Source organism: Chelonia mydas, chromosome 1 (assembly GCF_015237465.2).
Source record: "Chelonia mydas isolate rCheMyd1 chromosome 1, rCheMyd1.pri.v2, whole genome shotgun sequence".
Classification (NCBI taxonomy): domain Eukaryota; kingdom Metazoa; phylum Chordata; order Testudines; family Cheloniidae; genus Chelonia; species Chelonia mydas.
Genome location: NC_057849.1, coordinates 1,185,325 through 1,203,707, shown reverse-complemented (window position 1 = coordinate 1,203,707; position 18,383 = coordinate 1,185,325). Strand labels below are relative to the sequence as shown.

At 47.2% G+C, this 18,383-nt stretch overlaps 1 protein-coding gene across 1 annotated transcript; it reads right to left on the bottom strand.

Moving 5' to 3' along the window:
* Positions 1–16,872: 16,872 nt before the first annotated feature.
* On the bottom strand, positions 16,873–17,820 carry LOC102930976 (olfactory receptor 52B2). Its single transcript, XM_007072412.3, has one exon. The coding sequence runs from the start codon at positions 17,818–17,820 to the stop codon at positions 16,873–16,875; it is 948 nt and encodes a 315-aa protein (XP_007072474.3).
* Positions 17,821–18,383: the final 563 nt, after the last annotated feature.

Sequence of the window (18,383 nt, the reverse complement as noted above, 5' to 3'; positions counted from 1 at the left end):
TACCAAAATTAATTCCACCCAGGGACTTAAAAAAATGAGAGGGAACACTTGTCACCCAATGAAATTAACAGGCAGCAGATTTAAAACAAACAAACAAAAGTTTTTTTTCACACCCAACCTGTGTAACTCTTTGCCAGGGAATGTTGTGAAGGACAAAACTATACCAGGATTCCAATAAGAACTAGATAAATTCAAGGAGGATGGGTCCATCAATGGCTATTAAGCCATGGTAGGCAGGGATCCAAAACCATGTTCTGTGTGGCCCTAGCCTCTGTCTGCCAGACCCTGGCAATGGGCAACAGGGGATGGGTCACTTGATGATTCCCTGTTCTGTTCATTCCCTCTGGGGCACCTGGCATTGGTCACTGCGGAAGACAGGACACTGGGCTGGATGGACCAATGGCCATTCTTAGGTTCTGATGTTTTTATACAGACGGCAGATGCATCTGCCCCCGCTGTAACTCCCTAGATCCCACTCCCCTCCCAGCGCTGAGATGGAACCCAGGACTGGCTCTCTCTCTCTGTAGAGTTAGTAGGAAACTAAGAATACTTATTAAAATGTTTAAATTTACTCCTAACCAGTGTCCCTTATGTGAGTTGCCATAACATGTAAGAGCTGAATGGGTCTAATATTTATTTATTTATTTTTCTTATATTGGGGAATTAGAAACAGTTTTCAAATGTCTCAGCAGCCCCTCCCCTGTCCCGGCCCAGCCCCGCCCAGCCCAGCGAGAGCTGCCATAGTAGCTGAGAGGCGTCCTGCCCGTTGCCTGGTGCCTCTCCCCCGGCCCCAAGCTGCTGTGGCAAGAGAGGGCTGGGGGGAATCCTGTCTCCCCGCTGCAGCCCTGGGCAGCCTGAACCCCAAGGCCCTCATCAACGGCCCTTCCTCAGAGTCCGCACTCTCAGCCAGAGCCCTCACCCCTTGGAACAAGGGGTGCTCTTGGGAGACACACTGAGAGTATCAATGCAGGAGAAATTTCTTAGAGCAGGGCAGTCACAGCCCAAGGCTGGGGTTCCTTCACTACTAAGGCACCAAATCAGCCAAATAGAGAGGTCTTCGGATTCACCGCACTGGCTAACCAGAAGTCATAGACTCATAGAATGAGAGAATATCAGGGTTGGAAGGGACCTTGTTAGAGAGCTTATTCCTTCACTCTCCCACTTCCCTGGTCCTCGCATGAACAGAGAGCAACAATACCCGAAGTCCAAAGGTGCAAACAATTCGATGTTTATTGGGGTGAACTTCCAGCAAGCTTAAATCCAAGTTCTTTTTTCCTTATTTTCGAATCCCAACTTACTTCTGTTTGCCCCTAATTTATATAGTAATATTCTTAGCTATCCCTTAACCAATCATTCTACTGAAATTTACCTAACCAATCCTAACATAGTGTAACATGATTATGTCACCAATTATATCCCACCACCTTAATGAGTTTACACTCAGCAAAATTAACTATACAGCAGACAGAAACAATCCGAGAACCAGACAGAGACCATGCCAATAAACAATAGCAGAGTGAGAACTATAATGACAAAACAATACAGAAGTGAGGATTTCACAACGACATCTATAAAAACATAAGTGTTTCCCAGCTGTGTCTATTGATAAGTGAGTTTTTACCAGACAGAAAACTATCAACCTAAATGTCCTTTTACATCTCCTAGGCTCTTCCCTTTCTCTGGAGGTGACAGATCGGATCCCCTTCCTGACAGCCCCAGATTGACTAGGTTGGGATGTGAGGAGGTGACCGGTCGCCTCCCAGCTTATGGCTGCCTCTGCTGCTTAGCCAAAGGCCTTGGCCTAAGAACAGGGCCTCAGACTGTCACAGAGAGAGAAGGCCCTTACACAGATTCTTTCTTGTATACCTCTATTACTAGCTAAATGATGAACATATACCTACATTCTTAGCGTCTAGGCCTTTACAGGCAGGCCTGAATATCTGTATCCTAACAGACCTCAGGAGGTCATCTAGTTGAACCCGCTGCTCAAAGCAGGACCAATCCCCAAATAAATCATCCCAGCCAGGGCTTTGTCAAGCCTGACCTTAAAAACCTCTAAGGAAGGAGATTCTACCATCTCCCTAGGTAACGCATTCCAGTGTTTCACCACCCTCCTAGTGAAAAAGTGTTTCCTAATATCCAACCTAAACCTCCCCCACTACAACTTGAGACCATTACTCCTTGTTCTGTCATCAGCTACCACTGAGAACAGTCTAGATCCATCCTCTTTGGAACCCCCTTTCAGGTAGTTGAAAGCAGCTATCAAATCCCCCCTCATTCTTCTCTTCTGCAGACTAAACAATCCCAGTTCCCTCAGCCTCTCCTCATAAGTCATGTGTTCCAGTCCCCTAATCATTTTTGTTGCCCTCCGCTGGACGTTTTCCGATTTTTCCACATCCTTTTTGTAGTGGGGGACCCAAAACTGGACACAGTACTCCAGATGAGGCCTCACCAATGTCGAATAGAGGGGAACGATCACGTCCCTCGATCTGCTGGCAATGCTTCTACTTATACAGCCCCAAATGCCATTGTCCTTCTTGACAACAAGGGCACACTGCTGACTCATATCCAGCTTCTCGTCCACTGTAACCCCTAGGTCCTTTTCTGCAAAACTGCTGCCGAGCCATTCAGACCCTAGTCTGTAGCAGTGCATGGGATTCTTCTGTCCTAAGTGCAGGACTCTGCACTTGTCCTTGTTGAACCTCATTGGATTTCTTTTGGCCCAATGCTCCAATTTGTCTAGGGCCCTCTCTATCCTATCCCTACCCTCCAGTGTGTCATATCCCCCCTTAGTCGCCTCTTTTCCAAGCTGAAAAGTCCCAGTCTTATTAACCTCTCCTCATATGGAAGCCATTCCATCCCCCTAATGATTTTCATTGCCCTTTTTTGAACCTTTTCCAATGCCAATAAATCTTTTTTGAGATGGGGCAACCACATCTGCGAGCAGTATTCAAGATGTGGGTGTACCATGGATTTCTAGAGAGTCAATCTGATATTTTCTGCCTTATTTTCTATCCCTTTCCTTGTGATTCCCAACATTCTTTGACAGCTGCTGCCTATTGAGCGGATGTTTCCAGAGAACTAGCCACCATGACCCTTGGATCCCTGCCTCTTACCCCGCTTCTCCCCACAAGGCCATGCCCCTGGTACACATCTTCCCTCAAGGCCACAGCCCCTGCTCCACCTCCTGCCTCTTTGCCCCACTCCCTTTCCGCCTCTTGCCCCAAATGCCCACTGCTGCTGCTCGCTCTTTTTCTCCCCTCCCCGTCACTCGCTGGGTCACCTCCACCTCCCTGCCCCCCAGTTGGGCTCCATCTGCTCCGGGGCTGGGACGGGAGCTGCTGCAGCCTGGCAAGGACCCTGCAGTGAGTGCAGCGAGGATGCCGCCTTGGGGCCGACAGCCCGTCGGGATCGGCGAGGGAAGCCAGGAAGCCGTATAAAAGCAGCTGAGGGGTGGGAGAAGGGCTGTGTGGCAGGCAGAGGAGGTTGTGCACCACACAGCTTGTGGGCCCTGAAGCTCAGCTACAAGGTCCTGAGGGCAGAGACCATTGTGTGGCCCATTTCCTTAGCTTTCAGCTCCCTTGTGTTCCTCCCAGCTGGGGGCCTGCAGAAGGCAGGGTCCCTGCAAAGGGGATGGGCTGGGAGCCCTTTGTCCTGAGCCAGGCCTCGGGAGCAGGGCAAGGGATCAGCTTTGAAGCTGGGAGGACAAGAGCTGAGAGAGGCAGAAGGATCAGCCCCTGCATTAGCTGGGAAGACGGGATGCCGGGCAGAGGTGGGGTGGCTTCCATAGCTCACAGGGCAGGAGATAAACTGCCCACCTGACATTAGCCGGCTATTTACACAGGTATACGGACACCTTATCTGGAACTGCAGGGGACGCGTTGCCCAGGGGCTGAAGCTGGACAGGGAAGCTGAGTCTAACGTCTTCTCTACATGACGCTTTTGATCACTACATTTAGAAGCTCTGTAGCTAGGCTGCTAGGCAGCGTTATCCCCGTGTCATGGATGGACTGAGTCCTGCAGAGGTAAAGTGATTTACCCAAGGACACACAAGGAGTCGGTGGCAGAGCTGAGAATAGGAACTGGGAGTCCTGACACCGCCACAGGCCCCTCCCTCCCAGCACCACTGCTCTGGCCATGAACTGGCATTGTTCCTCTGGGTTGTATGAGACACGCTGAGGCTATTTGTGTCTCATGATCAGTGGAGCTGCAGTTCTTAAACGGGAGGAATTTATAAAAGAAACTGTGGCCACAAAGCAGGTTTCCGCACAGCTCAGTTTTCAGTCCCCTCTTGCTTGTTTACCAGGGACGGCACGTCGCCTGGAACGCTGCACAGTGCATCGACCTCAATGATGTGCTGCAAGGAACTACATCAGTGCAGTGCGCGAGTCAGCAGCCCTGATTAGGGCCCTTTGCTAGCAGAATACAAACCATAATAAATAGTCATCTTCCCTCCCAGCTCACTGGTCTCTGCTGATGCTTTATCTCCAATTAAATAACTTGGGCCAAATACTCCAATGGTGTCAGTGGGTGCAGGGACCCTATGAGCCAGGTCTGAGAAAGACCAAGCGATGGGTCAGCAGCTAGGGACTCATGAGCTATATTCTTGGCTTAAGACACTTCCTTTCATGCTGCCGCAGTTTCCCCATCTGTAAGAGGGGGATACCTCCTGGGAGTAGTGAGCAATAGCCTGTGAAGCACCTGTCAGCGGTGTCCATGTGTCACCGCGCCTCAGTGGCAGACAGCCGAGGACGCCAAATTCAGAACAAACTGCTGAGAAATGGGGCAGACTCACCCCAGAGGGGTGGTTGTTCTATCATTAGATTAAACCAGTGGTTCTCAACCTTTGCTGCAGCCGGCATCCCTTGGTTCTCAAAATGTGTTCTCGCCCCCCTGATCAAAAATTGTTGAAGTAGGTCAGTTCTTTAAACCTGTTTGTATATTACAGCAATCGTTAAAAATGTATAATGTTAATAAATACATAGGTTTGGTAGTTGTACTTACGAGCCTGTGCTTAATTTGTGTTTTCGATGATTTACCTTCTAAAAAAACCTGGCATGTCTCGCACCCCCTGAAAGGGCATCTTGTACCCCCAGGGGCTGCGTGTACACCAGGTTAAGAACTACTGGATTATACCAAGCCAGTAACAAACGTATCATAGAATCCTAGAATACCAGGGTTGGAAGGGACCTCAGGAGGTCATCTAGTCCAACCCCCTGCTCAAAGCAGGACCAATCCCCAACATCTGTCTCACCACACTAGTTAACTAGAAGCCAAAAATGCAGTGTCCTGATGCATCCCAGCCCTTGGCTCACCACCCGGACTCTGGACACCACGATGAGCACTCAGTTAAAATCTATTTCACCACATTTAGCTTCCTATCTCAAGAGACACTTAAGGTTAAATAGTAAAAGAAAAGAAGAAGAGTTACAAATGGTTAATAGATCAGATACATGCAAGTGGTCTTTCAGTGTTCAGAGATGAGTTTCATAGCAGTGATGGAATGCACTCCTAGCTTGAAAAGTCTCTAGAAATTACCGAAGTAGGTTGGGGATCACCAGCCTTGTTCAGAGATTCCTTGTTGGAAACCCAGTGCAGAGAAATGAAGACAAGATGGAGATGTCTCAGGGGTCCTTCTATATTCTCTGTCCTCTGCATGGAATTTTATAGCCCCAAACAAAGCCCACAGCCCAGGTGTCTGTAAAATTACTGGCCCAAGTGGTCCAGGATCACATGAGCATGTCACATCCCCTCACATCCTTTGATGAGTCACAAGGGAAGCCATTGATAATATTTTTGCAGAGGTGTGTTTCTTCTATGGCCATTGTGAGAGCTCAGTGATCTTGTTGGCTCTCAGTTCATATCTGCCTGGCCTTATCTACCTAAGGGGTTGTCAAGGTTCCTTCCCCACTCTGAACTCTATGGTACAGATGTGGGGACCTGCAATAAAACCTCCTAAGCTTACTTTTATCAGCTTAGGTTAAAACTTCCCCAAGGTACAAATTAATTTTACCCTTTGCCCTTGGAATTTCCACTGCCACCACCAAACTTTAACTGGGTTTACTGGGAAACGTAGTTTGGACACGTCTTTCCCCCCAAAATCCTCCCAACCCTTGCACCCCACTTCCTGGGGAAGTTTTGGTAAAAATCCTCACCAATCTGCATAGGTGACCACAGACCCAAACCCTTGGATCTTAGAACAATGAAAAAGCATTCAATTTTCTTACAAGAAGACTTTTAATAGAAGTAAAGGAATCACCTCTGTAAAATCAGGATGGTAGATACCTTACAGGGTAATTAGATTCAAAACATAGAGAATCCCTCCAGGCAAAACCTTAAGTTACAAAAAAGACACACAGACAGGAATAGTTATTCTATTCAGCACAGCTCTTCTCTCAGCCATTTAAAGAAATCATAATCTAACGCATACCTAGCTAGATTACTTACTAAAAGTTCTAAGACTCCATTCCTGTTCCATCCCCAGCAAAAGTAGCATACAGACAGACACAGACCCTTTGTTTTTCTCCCTCCTCACAGCTTTTGAAAGTATCTTGTCTTCTCATTGGTCATTTTGGTCAGGTGCCAGCGAGGTTACCTTTAGCTTCTTAACCCTTTACAGGTGAGAGGATTTTTCCTCTGGCCAGGAGGGATTTTAAAGGGGTTTACCCTTCCCTTTATATTTATGACAGGGGTGTTACCTAGGAACATAACACATGCGAAAGATACAAGTCCATGGCCAATAATCATAACTTCAGACAGAAAGATGATACACACATTTACACAGGATAATCCTACTTAACAAATCGTAACTTTCCCTTTGACACCTGAGATGACATACTTTGTAAAAGATTTATTGTAGTTGCATATCTGTGTCAGCAGCGATGACAAAAAATGTTCCATCATACAGCACCACACCGTGTTCTCATTCCACGATGGTGCTACAGCTGCTACCCACAATTCTGGTGGGATTCTCCAATGAGGTGTCTCCCCCTTGACCCATCTTCCCAGCAGGCCTGATCGGTTAGGGGTTCTCAGTCCCTGCCTCCTGGATGGGTCCTTGCAGATCGGGAATGTGTGTGCATCTGTTTGTGCATGTCAGTGTCTGTGTGTGTGTGTCTGTGCGTGCATGTCCCTGTCTGTGGCTGTGCATGCCCTTCCATGTGTGTGTTCATAGAATGATAGAAGATTAGGGTTGGAAGAGACCTCAGGAGGTCATCTAGTCCAAGCCCCTGCTCAAAGCAGGACCAATCCCCAACTAAATCATCCCAGCCAGGGCTTTGTCAAGCTGGGCCTTAAAAACCTCCAGGGAAGGAGATTCCACCACATCCCTAAGTAACCCATTCCAGTTCTTCATCACCCTCCTAGTAAAAGACTGTTTCCTAATATCCAACCTAGAGCTCCCCCACTGCAATTTGAGGCCATTGCTCCTTGTTCTGTCATCTGCCACCACTGAGAACAGCCGAGCTCCATCCTCTTTGGAACCTCCCTTCAGGTATAGAATCATAGACTCATAGAATATCAGGGTTCGAAGGGACCTCAGGAGGTCATCTTGTCCAACCCCCTGCTCAAAGCAGGACCAATCCCCAACTAAATCATCCCAGCAAGGGCTTTGTCAAGTCTGACCTTAAAAACTTCTAAGGAAGGAGATTCCACCACCTCCCTAGGTAAAGCATTCCAGTGTTTCACCACCCTCCTAATGAAAAAGTTTTTCCTAATATCCAACCTAAACCTCCCCCACTGCAATTTGAGACCATTACTCCTTGTTCTGTCATCTGCTACCACTGAGAAGAGTCTAGATCCATCCTCCTTGGAACCTCCTTTCAGGTAGTTGAAAGCAGCTATCAAATTTCCCCTCATTCTTCTCTTCTGCAGACTAAACAATCCCAGTTCCCTCAGCCTTTCCTCATAAGTTATGTGTTCCAGTCCCCTAATCATTTTTGTTGCCCTCTGCTGGACTCTTTCCAATTTTTCCACATCCTTCTTGTAGTGTGGGGCTCAAAACTGGACACAGTACACCAGGTGAGGCCTCACCAATGTCGAATAGAGGGGAACGATCATGTCCCTCGATCTGCTGGCAATGCCCCTCCATATAAATCCCAAAATGCCATTGGCCTTCTTGGCAACAAGGGCACACTGTTGACTCATATCCAGCTTCTCATTCACTGTAAGCCCTAGGTCCTTCTCTGCAGAACTGCTGCCGAGCCATTCGGTCCCTAGTCTGTAGCTGTGCCTTGGATTCTTCCGTCCTAAGTGCAGGACTCTGCACTTGTCCTTGTTGAACCTCATCAGATTTCTTTTGGCCCAATCCTCTAATTTGTCTAGGTTCCTCTGTAACCTATTGGGGGAAGGGATAGCTCAGTGGTTTGAGCATGGGCCTGCTAAACCCAGGGTTGTGAGTTAAATCCTTCAGGGGGCCATTTGGGATCTGGGGCAAAAACTGGGGTTTGGTTCTGTTTTGAGCAGGGTGTTGGACTAGATGACCTCCTGAGATCTCTTCCAACCCTGATATCCTATGATTCTATCCCTACCCTCCAACGTATCTACCTCTCCTCCCAGTTTAGTGTCATCTGTAAACTTGCTGAGGGTGCAATCCACACCATTCTCCAGATCATTTATGAAGATATTGAACAAAACCGGCCCCAGGACTGACCCTTGGGGCACTCCACTTGATACCGGCTGCCAACTAGACATGAAGCCATTGATCACTACCCATTGAGCCCGACAATCTAGCCAACTTTCTATCCACCTTATAGTCCATCCATCCAGCCCATACTTCTTTAACTTGCTGGCAAGAATACTGTGGGAGTCTGTGTCAAAAGCTTTGCTAAAGTCAAGGAACAACACGCCCACTGCTTTCCCCTCATCCACAGAGCAAATTATCTCGTCATAGAAGGTAATTAGATTAATCAGGCATGACTTGTCCTTGGTGAATCCATGCTGACTGTTCCTGATCACTTTCCTCTCCTCTAAGTGCTTCAGAATTGATTCCTTGAGGACATGCTCCATGATTTTTCCGGGGACTGAGGTGAGGCTGACTGGCCTGTAGTTCCCAGGATCCTCCTAATTCCCTTTTTTAAAGATGGGCACTACATTAGCCTTTTTCCAGTCGTCCGGGACTTCCCCGGATCGCCATGAGTTTTCAGAGATAATGGCCAATGGCTCTGCAATCACATCCGCCAATTCCTTTAGCACTCTCGGATGCAACGCATCCGGCCCCATGGACTTGTGCTCATCCAGCTTTTCTAAATAGACCCGAACCACTTCTTTCTCCACAAAGGGCTGGTCACCTCCTCCCCATGCTGTGCTGCCCAGTGCAGCAGTCTGGGAGCTGACCTTGTTCGTGAAGAGAGAGGCAAAAAAAGCATTGAGTACATTAGCTTTTTCCACATCCTCTGTCACTCGGTTGCCTCCCTCATTCAGTAAGGGGCCCACACTTTCCTTGACCTTCTTCTTGTTGCTAACATACCTGAAGAAACCTTCTTGTTACTCTTAACATCTCTTGCTAGCTGCAACTCCAGGTGTGATCTGGCCTTCCTGATTTCACTCCTGCATGCCCAAGCAATATTTGTATACCCTTCCCTGGCCATTTGTCCAATCTTCCACTTCTTGTAAGCTTCTTTTTTGTGTTTAAGATCAGCAAGGATTTCACTGTTAAGCCAAGCTGGTCGCCTGCCATATTTACTATTCTTTTGACATATCGGGATGGTTTGTCCCTGTTACCTCAATAAGGATTCTTTAAAATACAGCCAGCTCCCCTGGACTGCTTTCCCCCTCATGTTATTCACCCAGGGGATCCTGCCCTGAGGGAATCAAAGTCTGCTTTTCTGAATTCCAGGGTCTGTATTCTGCTGCTTTCCTTTCTTCCCTGTATCAGGATCCTGAACTCGACCATCTCATGGTCACTGCCTCCCAGGTTTCCATCCACTTTTGCTTCCTCCACTAATTCTTCCCAGTTTGTGAGCAGCAGGTCAAGAAGAGCTCTGCCCCGAGTTGGTTCCTCCACCACTTGCACCAGGAAATTGTCCCCTACACTTTCCAAATACTTCCTGGATTGTCTGTGCCCCGCTGTATTGCTCTCCCAGCAGATATCAGGGTGATTGAAGACTCCCGTGAGAACCAGGGCCTCCATAGTTGAAGGCTGCTATCAAATCCACCCTCACTCTTCTCTTCTGCAGACTAAATAAGACCAGTTCCCTCCACCTCTCCCTGTAGGTCATCTGCCCGAAGCCCCTAATCATTTTCATTGCCTTCAGCTGGACTTTGTCCAATTTGTCCACATCCCTTCTGTAGTGTGGGGACCAAAACTGGACACAATACTCCAGGTGTGGCGTCACCACTGCCGAATAGAGGGGAATAATCAGTTCCCTCGATCTGCTGGCAATGCTCCTACTAACACAGCCCAGTATGCCGTTAGCCTTCTTGGCAACAAGGGCACACTGCTGATTCATATCCAGCATCTTGTCCACTGTAATCCCCAGGTCCTTTTCTGCAGAACTGCTGCTTAGCCAGTTAGTCCCCAGCCAGTAGCGGTGCATGGGATTCGTCCATCCTGAGTGGAGGACTCTGCACTTGTCCTTGTTGAACCTCATCAGATTTCTTTTGGCCCAATCCTCCAATTTGTTTAGGTTACTCTGGACCCTATCCCGACCCTCCAGCACATCTACCTCTCCCCCCATTTTAGTGTCATCTGCGAACTTGCTGAGGGTGCAATCCACACCATCCTCCAGATCATTAATAAAGATGGTGAAGAAAACTGGACCTAGGACTGACCCCTGGGGCACTCCTGTTGATACCGGTTGCCAACTAGACTGTCAGGGTTCCCTCCCCACTCTGAACTCTGGGGTACAGATGTGGGGATCTGCATGAAAGATCCCCTAAGCTTATTTCTACCAGCTTAACTTAAAAACTTCCCCAAGGCACAAATCCTTCCTTGCCCTTGGATGGGATTTCTGCCACCACTGAGTGAATTAGAGAAAGTTTCAGGAAAAGGACCACTTGGAGTTCCTGTTTCCCCAAAATATCCCCCCAAGCCTCTTCACCCCCTTTCCTGGGGAGGCTTGAGAATAATATACCAACAAAATAGGTAAACAAAATGAGCACAGACCAGACCCTTGGGTTTTTAGGACACTAAAAATCAATCAGATTCTTAAAAACAGAACTTTATTATAAAGAAAAAAGTAAAAGAAGCACCTCTGTAAAATCAGGATGGAAGGTAATTTTGCAGGGTAATAAGATTTAAAACACAGAGGATTCCCCTCTAGGCAAAACTTCAAAGTTACAAAAAACAGACATAAACCTCCCTCTTATCATATGGAAAATTCACAAGCTAAAATAAAAGATAATCTAATACATTTTCTTGCTTTACTGACAATTTTTGTAATTTTAAATGCTTATTTCAGGTGAGGTTTTAGGAGAGGTTTTTTTCCTGCCTGGTCCCTCTCTTTCACCTGAGAGAACACAAAACAAAAGAAAGCACAACAAAACTTCCTCCCACAGATTTGAAAGGATCTTCTTCCTTTATTGGTCCTTTTAGTCAGGTGCCAGCCAGGTTATTTGAGCTTCTTAACCCCTTACAGGTAAAGGAGAGATTTTATGCTTCCCTTATCTGAATGGTTATGATGAAGATTCTTTTGCAGGCTACAAGAGGTCAAAGGGGGAAGGAGAAAGAGAGCAGAGAACGGGTTAACTCAGCAGCTAGAAAGCTCAGTCTGATGTTAAGAAGCTGGCCCCAGTCCAAGGTCACGGTGCTAGAGGAAAAGTCTGCAGCTGCGTTTCTCTCTCACCCAACCACAGCCAGCCATGAGAAAAGAAAACGTACACTGAACCAGGGCTGCAGAAATGGAAAACACTGGCGAGAGGGGGGAGCAGAGCTTCGTGTCCCTGGAGCCATTGTGTTTTGGGAAAGCAGAGAAGACCACAGAAAGCCGGTTTGGACTGGTACAAAGAGCACCAGGAACAGAGGTTGCAAAATGGAACACCCCCAAAGGAGCCCAGGATTTAAAACCCTCCTGAGAGCTGAAGCAATTCGGAGATTGGCAGAGGACCCTGGACGACTTGTGCGCACAGGACAGAACTCCCGTCCACCCTTCCCCCTCTTCTTCTTATGTTACACCCAGGCCTGGCCAGCCTCAGGTAGTGAGTGTGTGAGTATGAAAGTGGGTTAGGGCTTGGGGCACTACTGCTTTCTTCCTTTGTCTGAGTGTCATGGGGAACACCCATCACTCTCCACTGTTATTTTATTATTTTAGCAATAAATCTTTGAAACTTAGACACTTGGTGTGTTCTGTCATCTCCTCCCCCAACGATCCTGTGGCCTCAGCCTGACCACTTGATGCCTCAGGCAGATTGGCAACAGAAAACTGTCACAACAGGAGTGTCTGACCCAGAGGGAAGCCCAGAGAGGGAAGTCCAGATGAAAGGTGAGGGGGGACCGGAGAGTCCGCCTACCTTTAATAGGGAGGCTCTTTCCCAGGAGGAGGGTGAAAAATCTGCATTTAAGATGCCAGACCTCTCTCCTGTGAATCAGGTTTTAAGGAAAGACTGGGGGTCAGATCTTCTGGAGTGGAGCACACCCCAGCTAACCTTTTGGGAACAGAGAGTGGGGTATCCAAGGGGGTCTTACCAATCCAAATCACTCCATTTGAAAGATTTTTTTGCTATGCTTGTATTCAGTTTTCTTAGACATAGACTTGCGTGTTCTATTTTATTTTGCTTGGTTATTCACTTTGTTCCATGTGTGGAATTAATTTTGATTTGTGGACCAATATGGGGGTGATGTGTGGCAGGGGTGGGGCATGTGTCCTCCCCTTTAGCTTGTGCCCGCCCAGTGTGGGTTTGGAGTGTGGGAGGGGGCTCAGGGCTGGGGCAGAGGGTTCGGATGTGGGCGTACAAAGACTTTGGCTGGAGTTGCTGTCTCTGGGGTGGGACCAGGGATGTGGATTTGAGGGAGCAGGAAGGGGCTCAGGGCTGGGGCAAAGGATTAGCATGGAGAGGGATGCAGGCTCTGGGGGTAGGGCTGGGGTTGACAGATTTAGGGTGCAGGCTGCCCCGCGTTGCCCAATCTTTAGATTGTGTATTAATTATATTGGTTACTTAAGAATCCCCAGTTATCACTTTAAGGACTGATAGGTTCTTGTCCCAAAATCAGGCCCAGTAGTCTTTAAATTATTATATAGTTGAGAACCCTGATGTGCACAGTTACAACAACCACACTATAGGAACTTTTTTATATTTAATATAATTTATTAATAGATTTTCACAGTCACAAACACCCCAACTTAACAAGATAGATAGAGAATGTACATCTGCACGTCCATAGACTCACACCATCCCTTGTAGAACCCCCTGAAGTGTTAGTCATCATCTTCCTCATCATCATCACCTTCCCCACCATCACCAGTGGCCATCATTCTGGCACCTTCCAAGGACCACATCTCCTTCTCCTACTGCCCCTTGGCTGGGATGCCACTTTAATAATATATTATGCTGATGCCGTTATGTTTGATGCATATTCAGTAGGGGATTTCCCCCCTTTTCCTTATTTGTATTACCTTACTTTACCAATGTTGGAGTATCTTTTCCTATAGGTTAGTATATCAATGATCTCAACTTATTATCATATACGTAAATTCGTTACCATGGCCCTTTTGTGGTTAGGTGTCAAGTTTGTTATTTCTATCCGAAGAGGTTATTCCGGGGTTTTCCAAGTTGTGGTGGACCTGTTACGTTTAAAAGGGTATGAACTTAAGAAAGCCCCTGTTTCAACCCGCTTTAACACATCATATGTGGACTTTCTGCTTTAGCTCTTCACCATCTATCTGGGTGAAAGGTCCCAGACATTTGTATGCTAACTTTGCCTTAGCTCAACATACAGGATGTGGTCTGCAGGTCCCTTGCGTTACAGCCAAACTACTTTTATATAAACCAATTATAACCTATTATAATAAAAAAATCATCAAACCCATAAGGCAATAAGCCATGGGTTAATGACCCAAGGTTTCCCTCCACCCTGCAGTAATTAGACACTGCCAGATCCCTCTGTCCAGTTGAAAACTGAGTACCTGGCAACTTGAAATGGCACCTGGACACAGAAACCAAAACCCAGGTCTGGCTGCTGCCAGAAAGAGCAGCTGAATGTGCAAGAGGGTGGCGGGAGCTGGCGCAGTGGAAGGACAGAGTCCTCTTCCCAGAAGTAACGTGGGGTAGTGTGGGGGGAAGACTGCGGGGGGCCCCAGGCTGAGGGGTGGGGTAAGGAGGAGTCATATGGGGAGGTCATGTGTCCTCCCCTTTAGCTTGTGCCCGCCCAGTGTGGGGGGGCACCAGGAATTTATGAGTGCAGGTGACACACGCTGAACAAGGAAAGTGAGAGTGACAATTTCAGTGTGTGTGATGGGGAGCGGGGAAAACACTCGTTCAGTGTCCTTTGCTCTGTACCTCGGCTTGCTTTTCTCCTCTGCTACGGACCACAAGGCAGTCTTTTTCAGGACATGGATGTCTGTCTTCTATAAAAATTCAAAATTCGATCTCAGAGACCTCTAGTTCAATAGATATATTGCTGTGACACTCTCTACTCCCAAAGCAACACCCTGGCACCCCCTGTATTCACCTCTGTTATATCATTGCAACAAATCTTGTACAAAATATGTCACGTGAGGTGTCAGTGGAGTATGGTGCTTTGCCGAATATGATTATCCTGTTTTTATACATGTCTCATTTTTGTACTTTAAGTCATTAAGATTGACTATCTACTTGCATTTCAAATGTGTTTGCTCCTGTTGTAACTCCCACAAGGTAGTTTACACCCAGTCTAGCCAGCACATGCGAATGGACTATTCAAGTTGGTGGCCCCTCAATGAACACAATGGTGCATGGAAGAAACTTATCCCCATCTGATGGACTTTCCTGTGGATGTTCTAGACAGAATATGGATAACGGTCCCTACTAAGACACATCGAAGCATGAAAGGACAAGTGACCAGCTCATGTAAAACTGGACTCCCTCTTGTGCCTGAACTTTCCCACTAACTGTACTGGGGGCTTTTGCTTGGAAAAATTAAGATCCATCCACAGGGCAGACACTATGAAAGAGTAGGAGTACTTGTGGCACCTTAGAGACTAACAAATTTATTTGAGCATAAGCTTTTGTGAGCTACAGCTCACTTCATCGGATGCATTTCAGTGGAAAATACAGTGGGGAGATTTATATACATAGAGAACATGAAACAATGGGTGTTACCATACACACTGTAACCAGAGTGATCACTTAAGGTGAGCTATTACCAGCAGGAGAGTGGCGGGGGGGGAAATCCTTTTGTCTTGATAATCAAGGTGGGCCATTTCCAGCAGTTGACAAGAATGTCTGAGGAACAGTGGGAGGTGGAGGGAGGGAATAAACATGGGGAAATAGTTTTACTTTGTGTAATGACCCATCCACTCCCAGTCTCTATTCAAGCCTAAGTTAATTGTATCCAGTTTGCAAATGAATTCCAATTCAGCAGTCTCTCGTTGGAGTCTGTTTTTGAAGTTTTTTTGTTGAAGAATTGCAACTTTTAGGTCTGTAATCGAGTGACCAAAGACATTGAAGTGTTCTCCAACTGGTTTTTGAATGTTATAATTCTTGATGTCTGATTTGTGTCCATTTATTCTTTTACGTAGAGACTGTCCAGTTTGGCCAATGTACATGGCAGAGGGGCATTGCTGGTACATGATAGCATGTATCTCATTAGTAGATGTGCAGGTGAACGAGCCTCTGATAGCGTGGCTGATGTGATTAGGCCCTATGATGGTGTCCCCTGAATAGATATGTGGGCACAGTTGGCAACAGGCTTTGTTGCAAGGATAGGTTCCTGGGTTAGTGGTTCTGTTGTGTGGTATGTGGTTGCTGGTGAGTATTTGCTTCAGCTTGGGGGGCTGTCTGTAAGCAAGGACTGGCCTGTCTCCAAAGACTGTGACTGGGCAGGTGGTCCCTACCTGGAAAGAAGAAATCCCAGCCTGTGTATGGAAGATTGGGGAACTGTTGGTACCATTAGGGTGAGACATGGCTTGACTCAAATCCAGTCTACTTTATAGAATTCAGATTGTGATTTTTTTTTTATTTCTTGAGTGATCTACATTACTTATAAGCACTTAAAATCTACTTTTTTGCAGTTAATAAATCTGGTTTATATTTTTTACCTAAACACTGCGTTGTTTGAAGTGAAAGGGAAATCTTCTCATGAAAAGGGGCTGGTGCATTGAGGGAGGGGCAGACTGGGTAATAAACAAGAGTATATATATCTAAATTTTAAACCTAACCAGTGTCCCTTATGTGACTTGCCACCAGATGTCAGAACATGTTAGTGGAGTGGGTCTAATATTTATTTAATTTTCTCTCTTTTATATTAGAATTAGATACAGTGCTCCTGCCACAAATTTTGCTAAGTTATCTGCCAAAAAAAAATAGAGTTTTCAAGAGCCCAAGTAGTCCCGGGAATCCCGGTTACGGTGGGCACCCCGACCAAAATCTGAAACGACTCCCTTGCAGCTGGGGTTGGGTAAGGGAGGTGAAAATAATTCAGTGTTTGATGGGGGTAGGGAGTAGAGGAGCAAGATATGATGGAAAGAGGAGGAGCAGGGACAGAGCCTTGCCAGAAGAGGTGGGGGTACAGCGTGGGGTTTTGGGGTCCATTACCACTAATTAGGAAGGTGGAAACCCAATGAGTTCTACATAGACCAATTCCCCACGTTCTCACGCTGACACTGCACACTATGATCAGGAAAAGGTTTAGGTCTCTTTGACTGTCCAGTCAGTGATTCAGGGAAGAGGGTGCAGCACCATGCACCAGCCAGCTCTGCACGGAGCTCGGTCTGAGCGTCAGAACACCAGGAGAGAACTTTAGGTCCCTTTACGAATGAAGGGCAGGAACAGCCTGTCCCGGATCTGTTTGATGCTCACCCCGTAGATGATGGGGTTCAGCATCGGGGGCACCAGGAGGTACATGTTAGCAATGAGAATGTGGAAGTGCAGGGGGACATTCTGGCCAAACCGGTGCGTGAGGGTAGAGAAGAAAGACGGGATTAAAAAGATTAAGAAGACAAAGAGGTGGGAGCCACAGGTCCTAAAAGCCTTGAGCCGGGCATCCTTTGTTAGGAGACTGAAGATGGCCCTGAGGATCTGGATATAGGACACGGCCATACAAAACACATCCACACCAGTTATCAAGAATGCCAAAAAGAGGCCGTAGTAACTACTGACGCGGATGTCAGCGCAGGCCAGCTTCACCACAGCTATGCTTTCACAGTACATATGGGGGATGATGTTGGTTCTGCAATATGGCCACCGACTCGCCAGGATGGGATTGGGCATTAGGAGCATGCTGCTGCGCAGCATCACAGCCAGGCCGATCTTGGCCACCACAGTGTTTGTCAGGATGGTGGAATATCTCAGGGGATCACAGATGGCCACGTAACGATCAAAAGCCAAGGCCACAAGGATCCCAGATGCCATCGCTGAGAAGCACTGAATGAAGTACATCTGGGTGAGGCAGCCACTGAAATCGATTTCCCTGGAATTGAACCAAAAGATGCTCAGTGTTTTGGGCATGGTGGACGTAGACAGTAATAGGTCGGTGACAGCCAGCATGCAGAGGAAATAGTACATGGGCTCATGGAGGCTGGGCTCCATCATCACAACGAACAGTATCATCAAGTTCCCCATGATGGCTATGGCATAAATGGTGCAGAAGGGGATGGAGATCCAGACATGACCTGCCTCCAGGCCAGGAATGCCCAGCAGGATGAAGGTGGAGGGGTTGGTGAAGTCACTTGTGTTGGAATCTGACATGGAGTAGGGGAGAAGGTGTCCAACTCTGAGGCAGAACGGTGTCTCCTGCTTGTACCGTACGTTCCCCTGACTTCCTGTATGTGCCCAGGCTCTAGGGTAATTCCTGGACGGAGAGACAATGTGAATATGAGACACTACATGCACTACTGGGGGCTGTTCTCGTGGGTGAAGCAGATTCTTCACACACTGAAAAATATTATTTTCATTATTCAGAGAAATGAATTTTGAAGAGCTGACCCAGATACTGTCCATTCCATATTTCATGGTGCTCCATGTGTCAATATTTCCTTCACATCATGGTGTGGGAAACCTTCATAGGCACCAGCAGGAAACACGAGCCAGGCTAGATAGCCATTCTAGTGGGTCGTTACCCATATACCCGGTTAGTCAAAACATGAGAGTGCAAAAAACACCAAACCTTTTCCAAAATGTAGACCAGGGGAAACATCCCAATTAGAACACACCACAGGGAAAATCCCTCAGTGTCATTGACAAACACCTGCTCAGTCGCAGAAGTGGCCCACACAAAGACAATGTTCAGATGCCTAAGGAATGGCACAGAG